At 35.5% G+C, this 15013-nt stretch overlaps 1 protein-coding gene and 1 long non-coding RNA gene across 48 annotated transcripts in view; both read right to left on the reverse strand.

Annotated features, from left to right (window-relative positions):
• LRRFIP2 (LRR binding FLII interacting protein 2) overlaps positions 1-15013 on the reverse strand; it is a 93500-nt gene that overhangs the window by 11238 nt on the left and 67249 nt on the right. For 36 of the 47 annotated variants that reach the window (XR_006741151.1, XM_036431806.2, XM_036431807.2 and 33 more), the window contains 3 exons: positions 11124-11294; positions 6843-6935; positions 5380-5472 (listed from right to left, as the gene is read on the reverse strand). Coding sequence is in view for 46 of the 47 variants with exons in the window: in XM_036431806.2 (XP_036287699.2) it covers positions 5380-5472; positions 6843-6935; positions 11124-11294 (357 nt within the window). In the remaining variant the exon portion in view is untranslated. The remainder of the gene's footprint in view (positions 1-5379; positions 5473-6842; positions 6936-11123; positions 11295-15013) is intronic. The other 11 variants (XM_045579384.1, XM_045579404.1, XM_045579395.1 and 8 more) reach the window with 2 other exon arrangements.
• On the reverse strand, positions 3533-5373 carry LOC118715483. Its single transcript, XR_004986914.1, has 2 exons — positions 4242-5373; positions 3533-3950 (listed from the first exon to the last, which is right to left on the reverse strand). It is a non-coding gene; the product is annotated as an uncharacterized LOC118715483 (long non-coding RNA).

Genomic DNA, 15013 nt, shown 5'->3' on the forward strand with positions numbered 1-15013 from the left:
GTTTTAATAGCAACTGGTTAATCGTGCAGAAATTCGACAAAACATGCTTATCACATCAGGCAAGAAAACGAATCTTTCTTTTCCAGTCCATGAACAAACAGGAAACGGAAAACGAAGGCAGCAGTAATGGTGAAATAAAGTTGACCTTACTGATCTCCTAGTACCTTTTCATTTGGTGAATCAATCAAATAAAACCCTCAGATTTCACCTAAAATAGTTTATTCAAGAATATACTTGATTTTAGAAAAAGTTCTGGAAGAAAAAAGATCAGTATGCACAAGGTATTTTAATTAAATGTAGGCTGTAGTGATTTTTCTTCAAGTAACGTGGCAAAATATTCCTCAAGTACCGCTTAATTAAAAATGGCTAATCTCCAAAGGGATTCTTGAGAACCCACTTTGTTAATTTAATTAAATACAATTAAGAGTAATTTGGTTTTCTGATGTACCTTCAAAATGTGAAAAGCAAAAATAACATACTGACAACATAAATACAGCCCACCTACAGAGGGTAGCAAATATGGGTTTTGGAATCTGGCTTTTGTGTCCTGGCACATACTAACTTGTCTTTGCCTCAGTTTCCTCATCTGAAAAGGGGCAGGGCTAACCTCAGCTCCCACAGCGTGGGCTCAGGCTTCAAGAGGCCCTCAGTGGAAAGCCCCACCAGCCATGCATGAGACAAGGAGGGCTCAGGGAAGCCAGCTGCTGTCCCCATTTGCATTTTCCTGCCACTGCCTGAATCTCATGGCTGTCAGAACTGAGGACAGTGCAGAAGCAGAAACGCACTTTTATCCTTGGGCCTCAAAATAATACCCACGTTGGGCAGTCTATTCAGGGGCCTGACCGCTGGACTATTTGAAAAAGCCTTTCTCCATCCATTTGTTTATATAGTTAATGTTTTCTGCCAGCACTCCCATTAATCTGAGTAAACCACAACAGGTTACTTTCTTCTCAGTTTATTGGGTTTAGAAGTGGTCAATTGCTTAGTGACTGGTTGCTCAATAACTGGACAATTTTTAAAGCCATTATAATCCTATTCTGCAACCAAACTGGAAGTAAGGGATAAGAGCAACTACGATTTACACAGCTCAAACTACAATTTGCGTAGCTCCAACTACTATATAGACAGTGTTATATACACATAAATAAGTATATCTATATCTACATAATTTCTCCTTTATATAATCTGTATTTTGTCTTATGCCCATTTCATGAATCAGAAAACTGAAGCTCAGAGAAGTTATATATTTTTGCTCAATGTCACAGTAAGTGGCAAAGCTAGAAAATGAATCAGAAGCTCTTGCATATTTTTTCTATATGGCAGCACCATGAAGGCCACAATTCTGTTCCCAGATGCTGCTGGAAAAGTGGTCCACAGGTCAAGTCCTACTCCTCACTCAAACTGCAACATCAAAATCTAACTTCCCTTCAACAAATCACACTGTATGACATGTTTGGAGTCTGCCTGTGAATTAATAATGATTTTCTAATATCATAAGGCATTAATATTAACACTCCACTGCATTAATAACAAACGTAACACTAAGACAGCAAAGCACAAACAACACCCTTGTTGACAGTTGCTGTTCTGTCTGCTGGGTTAGACAGTTGTGGTTACGGGTGTCTGCGTGCACAAGGTAGGCCGTGCATCAGCACACTTACTGAGTTAGCGATCACTATCACAACATGCTCTGTATTACCACCACCACCAAACAGAAATGATCTCTTAGGAACAGACCAATTTGAAACCAGGAATTCTAGCAAATGCTCGAATATGCCATTTGCTCCTCTTCCACATCTTACAGCATTGAATTTTATCTTTACTTTTGGACTTTTTAATTTTGTCTTCCCATAATTATGGATGGGAAAATAAAATACATCCTGTAAGTGCTCTCATTTCACCACAAAGTTTCAAGAGGACTGAAATACTGTATAATTAGACCACATGTATTCACGCTGAATCTGAAATCTTCTGTATTACCTGACCATCTAACCACTACCCTTGTGTCTACATTCAATAATAGTTCCTACAGTGAAAATTTTTTTAGGCCAAAAAGTACATGCTTGTGACAGTCTAAATAATTCTTTATCCTTGACCTAACCTCAAATTCCAGTGTCAAGAAGGCTTAAAGATATGTATAACAGGTTGAACTTTGGGCAACAGGTTAACTCTCCATATAATTGCACAGGGTAGTCAGAATGGGAGTGAGTCTTAAACTGGAATATGTGGACATATAGGTACTTTGTATATATATATTACATATGGCCACCTGGTGCTTGGAACAGCCTTGGGGATAAAGACATGAGCACTAGGATCAGTGAAGAACTAAAGAAAACAACTTTAACAGGACAATAAAGGTCATGCTCTTCTATTAAGTTACTAAATTTAAATCCTGAAAATGAAGCTAGAGATGAGTGATATATTAGGTAGTCATTGGCCATGTTGAAAATGTTGTAAGTCAAGAGAGGACCACATCACATATATTAGGATGGCTGCTATAAACAAAACAGAAAACATGTTGGTAAGGATGTAGAGAAACTGGGACACTTGTGCAGAGCTGATGGCAATGTTAGTGCAGCTGCCATGGAAAATATGGTGGTTCCTCAAAAAATTAAACCTAGAATTGCCATTTATGCAGCAATTCCACTTATGGGTACATACCCAAAAGAAATAAAAGAAGGGTCACAAAAAGATATTTACAAACCCATGTTCAAAGCAGCATTATTTGAAAGAGCCAAAAGGTGAAAGCAAACCAAGTGCCTATCAACAGATGATAGGATAAACAAAATGTGGTGGGTAACACAATGGAATAGTATTATCTTAAAAAGGGACATCTGACATATGCTACAGTATGATAACCTTTAGGACATATGCTAAGTGAAATAAGTCAGTCACAAAAAGACAAATACTAATGATTCCACTCAGATGAGCTGCCTTGAGTCAAAGTCATAGAAACAGAAAGTAGATGGTAGTTGGGAGGGGTTGGGAAGAGGAGATGGGGAGTTGTAATTTAATGGATACAGAGTTTTAGTCCTATAAGATGAAAAGAGTTCTGTGGATAGATTGTGGCGCTGAAAGCATGGCAATGTGAATGTACTTAATATCACAACTAACTCTACACCTAAAAGAGTAAATTTTATGTTATTTGTACTTTGTCACAGTTTTTAACTTTTTAATTTTAATTTTTAAATGACAAACTATTAATACATGCAACAACTTGGATGAATCTCAAGGGAATTATGCTGAGTGAAAGAAGGTAATTAAAAAAGTTGTATACTATATAATTCTACTTATATAACATTCTTAAATGGCAAAATTATCGAAAAGGAAAACAGATTAATGGTTGCCAGAGATTTAGACAGAGTAGGGGAAATAGTAGATATGGCTATAAAGGGGCAACAGGAGGAATCCTTATAACAGTGATGAAAATGTTTTGTATCTTGACTATTTCAAGGTCAATATCCTGGATGTGATATTGTACTATAGTTTTGCAAGATGTTGCAATTGGGGAATATCTCTTTGTATATTTTTCACAATTGCATGTGACTCTACAATTATCTAAAAAATGTTTTAAAAGTTTAATTAAAAAAAATCCAAAGGAACACATTATTATATACCACATAGAAGCAAGATATCCCCTTATTTAATAATGCCAAGAAACGTAAAAAGTCAAATAATTTATATCTTGACCATCAGCTCAGCCTTTTTATAAGGGGGGGGGAAAAAAACCTTTTAAAGAGCTATTTTATTGGGCTGAGAGATTTAGAATTTTTCTCTGGCTAGACCAAAATAACCAGTTTAAAATACTGAGATGATTATGCAAAATAGAAATCACAGGCTTGCTGATAGGTGCTAAAGAATATTATTTAAGATCCTAAAAGAAACCCATTCTAGACAGTGACCAGATTTTAAACTTTTAAATTATGTACTTTGTGCTACACATTTTTTTTCTTTTTTTAAATTTAAACTCATTTTAAGTTGGTTCATGACAAACATGGATACTATTTTTCTTTCTTCTTTTAAAATATATTTTATTGATTTTTTACAGAGAGAAGGAGAGAGGGATAGAGAGCTAGAAACGTCGATGAGAGAGAAACATCAACCAGCTGCCTCCTGCACACCCCCCACCGGGGATGTGCCCACAACCAATGTACATGCTCTTGACCGGAATCGAACTTGGGACCTTTCAGTCCGCAGACCGATGCTCTACCACTGAGCCAAACCGGTTTCGTCTGTGCTACACATTTTTCACATCTCATTTTAAATTTCCCAAGTAAAAATTTAAATAAGATCAGTAGCTCACAATTTTAAAACTGTTAACAGAGTTGTTAATTTATACTGCAGAATGCTCTTCTAGTTTTGGGAAGAATTTTAGAAACTTGGTATTTAAGTATTAGAAACTCTAAAAGGTAGCTTTATTTCTTTGAAGCTTTTGGTCTACCAAACTCCTCAGAAGGCATCTTGTTTACCAGGTGCTCATTCTCATTAATGACAGGATAGGGTCACTGGAGGTGTGAAAAGAACTAGATATTAAACAGACTCTCCTAACAATGGGGGGTGTGATCCAGAGGGTTATGTCTATCACAGGTGCTCTTGGGGATCTTTGCAATCTTTCCTTAACCCACCTAACCCGTTTCCCCGCCACAGCCCATCCCTGAGAAGGTAAGCCTCTGGCAATTATGGCTATGTGGGCCCCAAATGCGGAACAGATAGCTAGTGCCATGAGATGGGGCTGCCAGTCAAAGGGCACACAGGGTGAGTTGGTGGAAATCTTTTCAGCCTACTGTGCACTTGGGATCTACTTAAAGGGCTTAGCAAAAAAGCACTGAAGACTTTTCCCTTATCTGGGCCCCTGCTTTGAGGAGTTATGAGATTATAATTAGAGATGACCTCATAATTTGGCAGTTCTAACAAATCTGACATTCCTATTCACTTCCGTAATTAAACTGATCTTAATCTCTTCCTATTTTACTTACCAAGGATTTATGGAATGCTAATAACCTTTCCCTCAGCCCTACTCCTTATCCTCTTGCTCCTTATCCAAATTGTTGCAATGTAAGGATATAAAGCTACCCACAGAGTCTGGATTAAATGCCTGTGGCTGCTTCTGGATAAGAATCGTGAGGAAATAAAGAACAACTTCCTTAGGAAGTTCCTACTGGTAGGTTTCACAAGCCCAGAGGCAGCAAGAGAGTGGAGTTCTTTCCAGGCATAGTATCAGGTTTTCCCCTAAAAGTTTGTCTTCTACTTATTATGTTTCATGCTGTTTAAATGCTTAAGAAGAGTCAAAAGGACAGGTTTTTGGAATCTCTGAGTTAAATTATATTGGTCTATTCCTTGTCGATGAGCTTGGGAGTAAAGCCCAATTTCACTTCATACCCTAATGATTTTATCTTTCCAAAGCAGTGTCTCCTGGAGCTCAAACAGCTCTTTTGTCATGGTGTCTACTTTCTGCTGCATACGCTGATTCTCCTGCAGAGGAAGAGGGGAAGAGAGGTAATGAAAGAGCAGAAAGAAACAAGGAAGGGGGTGAGAGAGGAAAAGAGAAATAAAAGAAAGATGATTTTAAAAAACAGTAAAATGGGACCGGCTGTGATGAACAGGAAAAGCAGGAGTTGCTTGCTGAAAGGAAGGCAGACATCCAGCGGCTGGGAGACAGGACTCGCAGTGGCTCACCGCTATAGAGTAGGGAAGGGACTGGAATAAGTTCCAACCACAGCTATGTGGCAGCAAGCCAGCTAGGGTTTCTGTGTGCATCCAGCCCCACATGTGGACTCTTCCTGAGAACTGCCTTTTCCAAACATGGACAAACTTACATTTCTAAAGAGGAAAATTCAGATTTGCTTATGATCCTTATCATAAAGGACAACCAGTAGTTTTAAACTTTAATTTCTAAGCAAAACTTAAAAAAAAAAAAAAAAAAACACTAAAAAAAACCGAGAGACTAATCTTAGCTTTGTCATTTTGAATTTTTGTTAGAATCTATGCTAGAAAGAAAATCATGCATTATAAATACATCAATGTTTAGAAAAACTAGAAATTAGTATTTAGTCATTCTTAAACAACTCTTCTGTTTAGACAATGATGCTCAATTTTCCTTTTACCTATGTTTAACAGGTTTTCTTTTATGCATTATTGGTAAATTATGATCTCCTACTTTCCTTAGTTACACATTTCTTATATATTTTACCATGCGATTCTGCAGACCAAAAAAGCATTGTTTTGTCATACTCAAGAATTTTCAGTTATACATAAACAGAAATGGCATGTGAGGTAGTAGACACAGGAGGATGGTAAATGCTTCCAAAGATCTCTTGGTGGACCACACTGCTTCCCATTCCTAAAAGGTTGCCACCACTGATGCTCAGAGTCCCTCCACCAGGAGAAAGTTGAAGTCAGCACTGGCCAGCCTTTGCCTTTTGGTATATAAGGTGCCTCCACAACTTCTTATTTGCATCTACCTCAGTGAGGATCAAGCTTCTTATTCCCCCAGAACCATGTTCCCAAAGACAGCATTCACTACATTCCAAAGAATGATGTACTCTGTAATCCTTCCTTTACCCATTTCCTAAAATGTCTGTAGAAAAGAATGTGCTTAGGAATAAAAGCAATTATAAAAGCTTCTATTATTAAAAAGAGGACTGTTTATAGGGTTCATAGTATTAATTGTTTAAGCCATTATGTTTCATGTTTGTGAAATTGTAAGGTACAGCTAAATATGAAGAGACAAGTAAGTAGTAAACTCTTTGCAGTGTTTTAACTCCTTTCCCTCCCAATGCATACCCCCCTCTCATTCAATGTATTTTTTCAAAATTCAGTATTTCTTCAGTTCATGTACATACCTCAATAAGCTCATCTCTTTGCCGAAGGCCTTCTTTAAGTTCATCCATTTTATGTTGCAGCACACTACACATATGTTTCTGCCTTTCTAACTCCTGTTATTAAACAAAAGATACAGTTTACCCAGATAATGGCACACAGCAAAATGAAACATGTACAACATAATAACATAGAGGCTAAGTATGTCCTCCAGAAACACCCCTGAACTGCCCATGCAGAGTAACTTAGGAAAATTCTGTGGTCTATGGAAAGGTACAGAAATTTTTCATTTTTCATCTTATAGGAATAACCCAAACTAATCAATGGCAAATTGATTGGAACAATGAGATGACTTAGTAAAGTAACAGGTTAAAAAATTACCACATAAAATTAAAAAATAAATTTAAGAAATACATTCATGTAAACTTGCAAGAATATATAAAATCTATCTGAGGAAAATTATATAAAACATTTGTGAATGACAGAGAGCCAATGGAAAGGCATTTTATCTTTTTGGAAAAAAAGACTCAAATATCATAAAAATGTCAGTTCTCTCTCAAATTAATCCATACATTTAATTAGAGCAAGAAAAGTTGATTATAAAGTACATCTGGAAGAAAAAATGGACAGAAAGCATCCTGAAAAAGAAGAAAGCCAGCCTTATTAGATATCAGAACATATAATAAGGCCCACATAATGAAAACATTGTTGTGATGCCTCATGAAGACAAATCAATGAAGCAGAATAGAACAACCAAAAATAGACCCAATTACAATATGTTAAGTAGAACCAATAGACAAATACATTGAACAACAACAAAACTAAAAAAGCATCTCAAATCAGTAAGAAAAAAAATACTTTAAATTAGTGTTAGAATTACTAGATACCTGCATGGAAAAAGAAAAGTGAGACCAAACCTTGCACCATACATCGGGACCAATTCCAAATGGATCAGAAATGTTCAGAAAGGAAGGGAAATGGAGAGAGCAAGGGAGGGGGGGAACAGTTAGAGTATTATGGAATTCTTATAACCAATGAATGAGGAAAACATTACTAAAAGTGGCTAAAAATTTTGCAAGCAAGAAGGAGAAAGAGATAATAAATTAAATAAAAATAAAAACTTCTGAATAGCAAAGGCTAAAAACAGAGTAAAATGATTGCAAAAAATAGTTACAACTTATATAAGAAACAGAAAGTTACTCTCTATTATAGTCTCTAAAACTAGAAAGAAAAAACACACTACTATATAGAAAAATGGACTAAAAGGTGGAGAATTCACAGAAAAAAAAATTGTTTTGAACATGAAAAGATTATCATACTAAGAGAAATAGAAATGAAAATCGTATGTCTCATTATAACACTAGTAAGAGTCCAAAAACTTGACAACATAATTCAGAAAATTACTATGAGATAGAAAACAGTCCCTCTCACACATTTTGGTGGGAATACAAAATGTTATAACTCTTACGGAGGGAATAATTCGGCAGAATCTAGCAGCCTTACCATACCTTTTGAGCCAGGTAAACCCACTTTGATAATGCCCCCAAATTAAAAAGACCTACGAGTACATCATTTTTGCAGGACTATTTTTAATAGCAGGAGACTACGAACAACTTGAATGTCCATTAATAGGGAACTGCTAGAATAAACTATAGTACATCCACATAATGAAAAAATCTATACAGTGATTTTAAAAAATGAGGAAGATCTCTATATAACACAATCAAAAGGTGGTTAAATCAAGGTGCAGAATGGTACTTACAGTATGCTACCATTTTCTAAGAAAGGAGGAACATATATATTTGCAAATATTTTTTGAATGGCAAAAATATATATCTTAGATTTAAAAATGAAAGAATAAACTAGAAATTTAAAATTTTAAGGAAGGAAATTTTTAAGGAAGGGTGAAGAGAAAGAGCTAGAAGGTTGACTTCTTTGAATGTTTTTTGTTGATTTGACTTCAGATATATATAAACATTTTATTGTATATAACTGTAAAACAAAAATAAAAAGCAATTCCTTGGGGAAGCAACCCAAATATCCTCTGACATATACATGGATTAAAGTGGTATAGATAGATAGAGAAGTCTTATTCAGGAAGGAAATCCCATTACAAGCTACAAAATAAACAAACCTTGCTTGAAAGCATTATGCTAGAGAAATAAGTCAGTTATGAAAAGACAAATATATGAGTCCACTTATATGTGGTATCTAGAGTAATACAGCTCATAGAGACAGAAAGGAGAATGGTGGATGCCAGGAACTGGGGGGAGGAGAAAATGGGGAGATATTTAGAAAGTACAAGGTTTTAGTGTTACAAAATGAAAAAGTTTTGGACATATGTTTTACAACAATGTGAATATACTTACCAGTCCAGAACTATGCACTGTAAAATGATTATGATGGTAAATTTTGTTATATATTTTTTTACCACCATTAAAAGTAAAAATATTTTAAAAATAAAAAGTAAAAAGGCAATTTCTAAATATTGAAATAAATGCAGGGAACTATATAACCAGTTAGCAACATAAGCACAGGGACAGAAACTATTTCAAGTAACTTTTAAAAATAAGGGTTGGACTATACGTAGCCTAGCAGTCAAATAACAACCAACAGAACAAAACAAAAGACATAACTATTTTAAGTAATTATATTGTTGGTGGTAACGTTGTTATTCTGGGTACTGTGGGATAAAGCAATGAGCATAGAATATAACATAATTACTATCATCCTCAGTGACTTTAAGAACTGAAAGTGGTAGTGTGGGGGAAAAAGGGATGTACATATACTAGTATAAGGAAGACTCTAAGTAAAAACCCTAGAGTCCTGAACATGAACTAGAACCATAAGCACCCACTCATATTTTGACTTTAAAAACTTTTGTTTTTTAATTATTTTTAAAAATATCCCACATACATGTTCACCTGATGCTAAAAAAGCTTATAATCAGCAATGAACTTGGTGGCAAGTGCAACCCTGGCAACCATAGGAAGCTATATTGTTAAAATATGCAGAGGGGAAATTTAGTTTCACTAAAAGAGAAGTAGGGCTCCTTGGACAAACAGCTGACTCAGATCTGTGCAGGAGATGTACCAGATGAGCCTGGAACACCTTCTTGTGTTAGACAGCAAAGAAGCTATCAAAAATAGACTCTTGAGCCCTAGCTGATTTGGCTCACTGGATAAAGCATCAGCCTGCGGACTGAAGGGTCCAGGTTCAATTCTGGTCAAGGGAACATGCCCGGCGGTGAGGGCCTGAAGTGGAGGGGGGAAGGGAAGTAGGGGAAGAGAAAGGGAGGAGGGGGCGGGCTGAAGGGGTTGATGGGTAAAAAAAGGGGACATATGTAATATTTTCAACAATAAAGAATTAAAAAAAATATGTAAAGTGTCTCCTTGGGAGTTCGAGCAACCGGGACTTTAATCGCTCACTATGATGTGCACTGACCACCAAGGGGAACAACCAATTCTTTATTTTGAAAACTCTTTATCTTGCCCTTCCTATTTATTAAATATATTTTATTGATTTTTTTACAGAGAGGAAGAGAGAGGGATAGAGTTAGAAACATTAATGAAAGAGAGACATCGATCAGGTGCCTCCTGCACAGCCCCCACTGGGGATGTGCCCGCAACCAAGGTACATGCCCTTGACCGGAATCGAACTTGGGACCTTCCAGTCCGCAGGCCGACGCTCTATCCACTGAGCCAAACCCGTTTCGGCAATCTTGCCCTTCCTATTTAAACTGTCTGACCTGAATAGTAAGAGATGAGGGGACAATTGCTTTAAAGATGGAGTTACACTTTAATTTTCTCTCTGCAATTTTAACAACATAGTTTATAGAGCTCTAAAGAAAACATACATATATTTCTGACCCATGTCTCCACAATGCTGTTTCTAAATTACTGATTAAAATTTTCTCCAATCATTTAGAAAACAGTTTTTCTTGAAAAAGACACACTCCAAGTCTTTGAAGCTTTGTGAAGTTCTAGCCAGTCAAAACAGGAAGAAACAAGTAATTAACTGTAACTGTCCCAATTAAGAGATAGAAAATAAAGATAAAATTTGAGTTCTATTTTCAGAAACTAAAGAAGGTCATAAGCTTCTCTTTAGTAAAATAAATCTTATAAAAATTTAAAAAGAAAAATATTTAGGATCTGTTATGTTCTGTCAATTTCCTTGGACCAATTGGTTTGGCTGAAACATCACTCCCAGGTATGCTGCACATTTTCCATTAAGCCCAGCACTTTTTAAATGGCAGACTAATTTTCTGATCCAAAAGAAAAGTGTAATACAAGATGAGCAGTTACCTTTGATTTCTCTTCATTTTCTCTATAAAATTCTGCCATCTGTTCCTCTTGTTCTTCAATAACATCCTTGAGGGTATCTACCTGGTAGATCAAATTGTTCTTCTCGTTGTCTAATTGTGCATTAGAAACCATAGCTTTCTTGTATTTTTCTTCCACTTCAGACAGAGACTCCTAAAAGAAAGTCCAAGTCATGAGCCTGCTACCTAAAATATCATGTTCACATACATATACTATATACAATATATAACAGGAAACGACAGCACTGGCACAAACACATGAAGATGCACTTTTGCAAAATAAAAGCAGTTTGGGGAACTCCTTGTTTAGTAACATGCACACACAACAGGGGGATGATAAGACACAAGGCCAATGAAGGGCTTTATATGCCCTCTGCTATCCAAGGCGAGAAAATCAAGCAGCAATGTTGCCTCTGAGAGATGAAAAGATGTGTAGACAACTTGTATTTGTCAGAGAAACAAAATGAAGACTCACTAAGGTTTTCAGAAATGTTACTTTTATAGTTTTAACAACAAGCTGTTTGGTATTCAGAATGCAATGGTACAATAGAATACAGCCGCACTTTATACAAGTAAACTTCATACTCATTTGAATTTTGCTACTTCCTAGACATTTGTTTTCAGTATTTTCCTGGACTGCATAATGATGCTAATGTAAATGTATAAACAATTATTCAACTTTTAGTCATATCAAAATAAGTAAACAATTAAAAAAATGATTTCTAATAAAAGAGTTACCATGCCCTGGCCAGTGGCTCAGTTGGTTGGAGCATCATCCAAGGTGATTATGTTCAATTCCTAGTCAGGGCACTTACCCAGGTTTTGAGTTTGATCCCTGATTGGGGCATGTGCGGAGGGCAATCGATGAATGTATCAATGTTTCTCTCTCTCTCCCTCCCTCCCTTCCTTCTTCTTCTCTCTAAAATCAATTTAAAATTTTTAAAAAAGAACTACCACAAAATGCTTGAAATTTTATATTCTAAGTTTTCTGCCTAAAATAGCTTATAAGTCTGTTCTTTAATGACTATGTCTAATTTGGTAGATTACTACTGCCTAGTAGCTTTTTTAAAGCTAAAAAGAAAAAATATTTCACATAGAAAAAGTCATCACTGTTGGAAATAAATAACTAGTGCAAATGTTGATTAATGCTATGGAAATGAGAGTCCAAAACTCTTATATTTATGATCAACTGATTTTTGACAAGAGTATTCAGACAGTCAATGGAATAAAAATAATTTTTTCAACAAACAGTGCTGGGACAATTGAATATCCATATGCAAAAGAATGAAGCTGGACTACTACCTCATATCACACACAAAAATGAACTCAAAATGAATGAAAGACCTAAATTAAGAGCTAAAACTATAAAACTCTCAAAGAAAACATAGCTATAAATATTCATAAACCTGGAGTAGGCAATGGCTTCTTAGACATGACAATAAAAGCACTATCAATAAAAGAAAAATAGAACATAAAAATTTTTAATGGCAAACAATACCATTAAAAAAGTGAAAAGACAACCCGTAGAATGGAAGTATTTATAAATCTTTTGTCTGATAAAGGACTTGTATCCAGACTATATAAAGAATTCTTACAGGTCAATAATAAAAAAAGACACATAATTCAATTTAAAAATGGATAAGGATTTGAATAAATATTTCTCTCAAAGTACAATAAGAACATAAAAACATGCTCAACATCATTAGTAATTAGAGAGATGCACATCAAAACCACTCCAGACCTACTGGGATGGCTATAACCTACAATGAAAACAAAAACAAAAACCAAACCAAACCAAAAACAAGTATCGATGAGGATATGGAAAAACTAGAATCCTCTTACATTGCTAGTGAGAATGTGCCACTACTTTGGAAAATAGTTTGGCAGAGTCTCCAAATGGCAAATATAGAATTTTCATATGACCCAGCAATTCTATTCCTATGATTCTACCCAGGAGAAATGAGAAGATATGTGTATATAAAAACTTGTACACAAAAATATTCATAGCAGCATTATTCAAAAATAGCCACAAATTGGAAACAACCCAAATGTATATCAACTGACAAAGAGATAAACAAAATGTGGTAAACCCAACAATGGAATATTACCCACACACATTAAAAAAATACAAAAATACACACAGATACCACAGATACATGTTACAACATGGATTAATCTTGAAAATATTAAGTTAAATGAGAAGTCAATCACAAAAGACAGCATATGGTATGATTCCATTTATATAAATGTCAGAATAGGCAAGTCCACAGAGACAGAAAGTAGATTAGTGGCTACCCAGGGCTGAGTGTGTGAGTGGGAGATAAGAAGTGGGAAATGACTGATAGAGGTTTCTTTTTGGGAAAATAAAAATGTTCTAAAATTGGACTAGAGTGATAGTTAAACTACTCTGTGGCTCTGCTCAAAACCCTTGTAAATAAGTAAATTTTATGGTATGTGAATTATATCTCAGTAAAGATACACACACATATACACTTAATGATGTTTAATAAACTAGGATTCTATTAACAGGCAACATTTATTCTAGAATTGGGAATACAATCCCAATAAAAAATACATGCAAAGTCAATTGAATACTAATTTAAATATAGTAATATCTTAATATAATGCAGAATTTAGGATGATTCTGATCCATCTTAAGGCTAATAGCATCCAAAGTTCTCCTCAACACTCAATCCATTTAAAATGAAGCATAACTGCATGAACACTGGAATCGAAGCAAGTTCAAGCAGAAATGCAAGATGCAATGTATAGCACAAGAAATCTGACATAAAACTTACGTAATGTACTCTTCCTTTAAACAAGATCACAAACAACTGTTTTAAATTTAAATATCAAGGTAGTGTTAGTGATCTAGCTAACACAGTGAGACACGTTAAGAATTAGTTTTACTTAAATATACATTAAGTCAGTGATTTTCAAAGTGTAGGTTCTGTAGGAGCAGCAATAGCATTATCTGGGAATTGAATAAAATTGCAAATTTTAATTCCCATCCCAGACACATTAAATAAGAAAAGCTGGGAGTAGAGTCCAGCAACCTGTGTTTTAACAAGACTCAGATAATTCTGGATGGGGTAAAGTGGGGGAAAGCACCCAAAGACAGACATACTTAAAAAAACAAAGTCATGACATCCTTTTTAATAGATACAGATATATCACATCACCGTGCTTCAATCAGATATTTTTAATGATTTTTCTTCCACTTAAAAGTCATTTCAAGGATAAATATAACCTGAAGTTAAGTTCAATTACACGCTGACCATAAATTAAAAAAAGTGATCTTATCTGTCCAAAGTCTGAGATACATTTAATCTGTTCTTTTGTTGCCTTCAAAAAATGCAATAAATGGTAGATCTAAAGCTAAGAAAAAATGTTTCAAATAAAATAAAAAAACAAGTGAAAATGCCTGAGTGGCTTGCTTACTTTCCTGGTACATTATATTACACATGAGATTTAACATGAATGTATTTATTTTATGTATTGACTTCCCCCCTTGATCCAAGATATTTCCAAAAGTCATGTCTAAAACCTTGAAGGCAGGGCCAGATTAAGTCCTGAAAATTACCACAGTAAGACTAACTGAGCACAGTAGTGTTCTAACTCTAATTCTCCTCATGCTTACTGACAGCTTCCCTTTGCCACACCAGCAGCTCCCAGGCTTCCCTCGCGGGCAGTCTCCATAGGACTTCCCACGCTTTCTGGTCAGGAGTCTCACCTCTAAGTTCCTTATGGACAATAATCACCTGCAGGGAGATTCTGGCTGGTAGCCGGACTACTTCCAATCACAGCAGGGAGGCAGATGAAACCCTTGCCCATTATCCAGAGTCAGCTTTCTGAATGCCTTGCTTATGCTTT

Source organism: Pipistrellus kuhlii, unplaced genomic scaffold (genome assembly GCF_014108245.1).
Source record: "Pipistrellus kuhlii isolate mPipKuh1 unplaced genomic scaffold, mPipKuh1.p scaffold_m20_p_11, whole genome shotgun sequence".
Lineage (NCBI taxonomy): Eukaryota > Metazoa > Chordata > Mammalia > Chiroptera > Vespertilionidae > Pipistrellus > Pipistrellus kuhlii.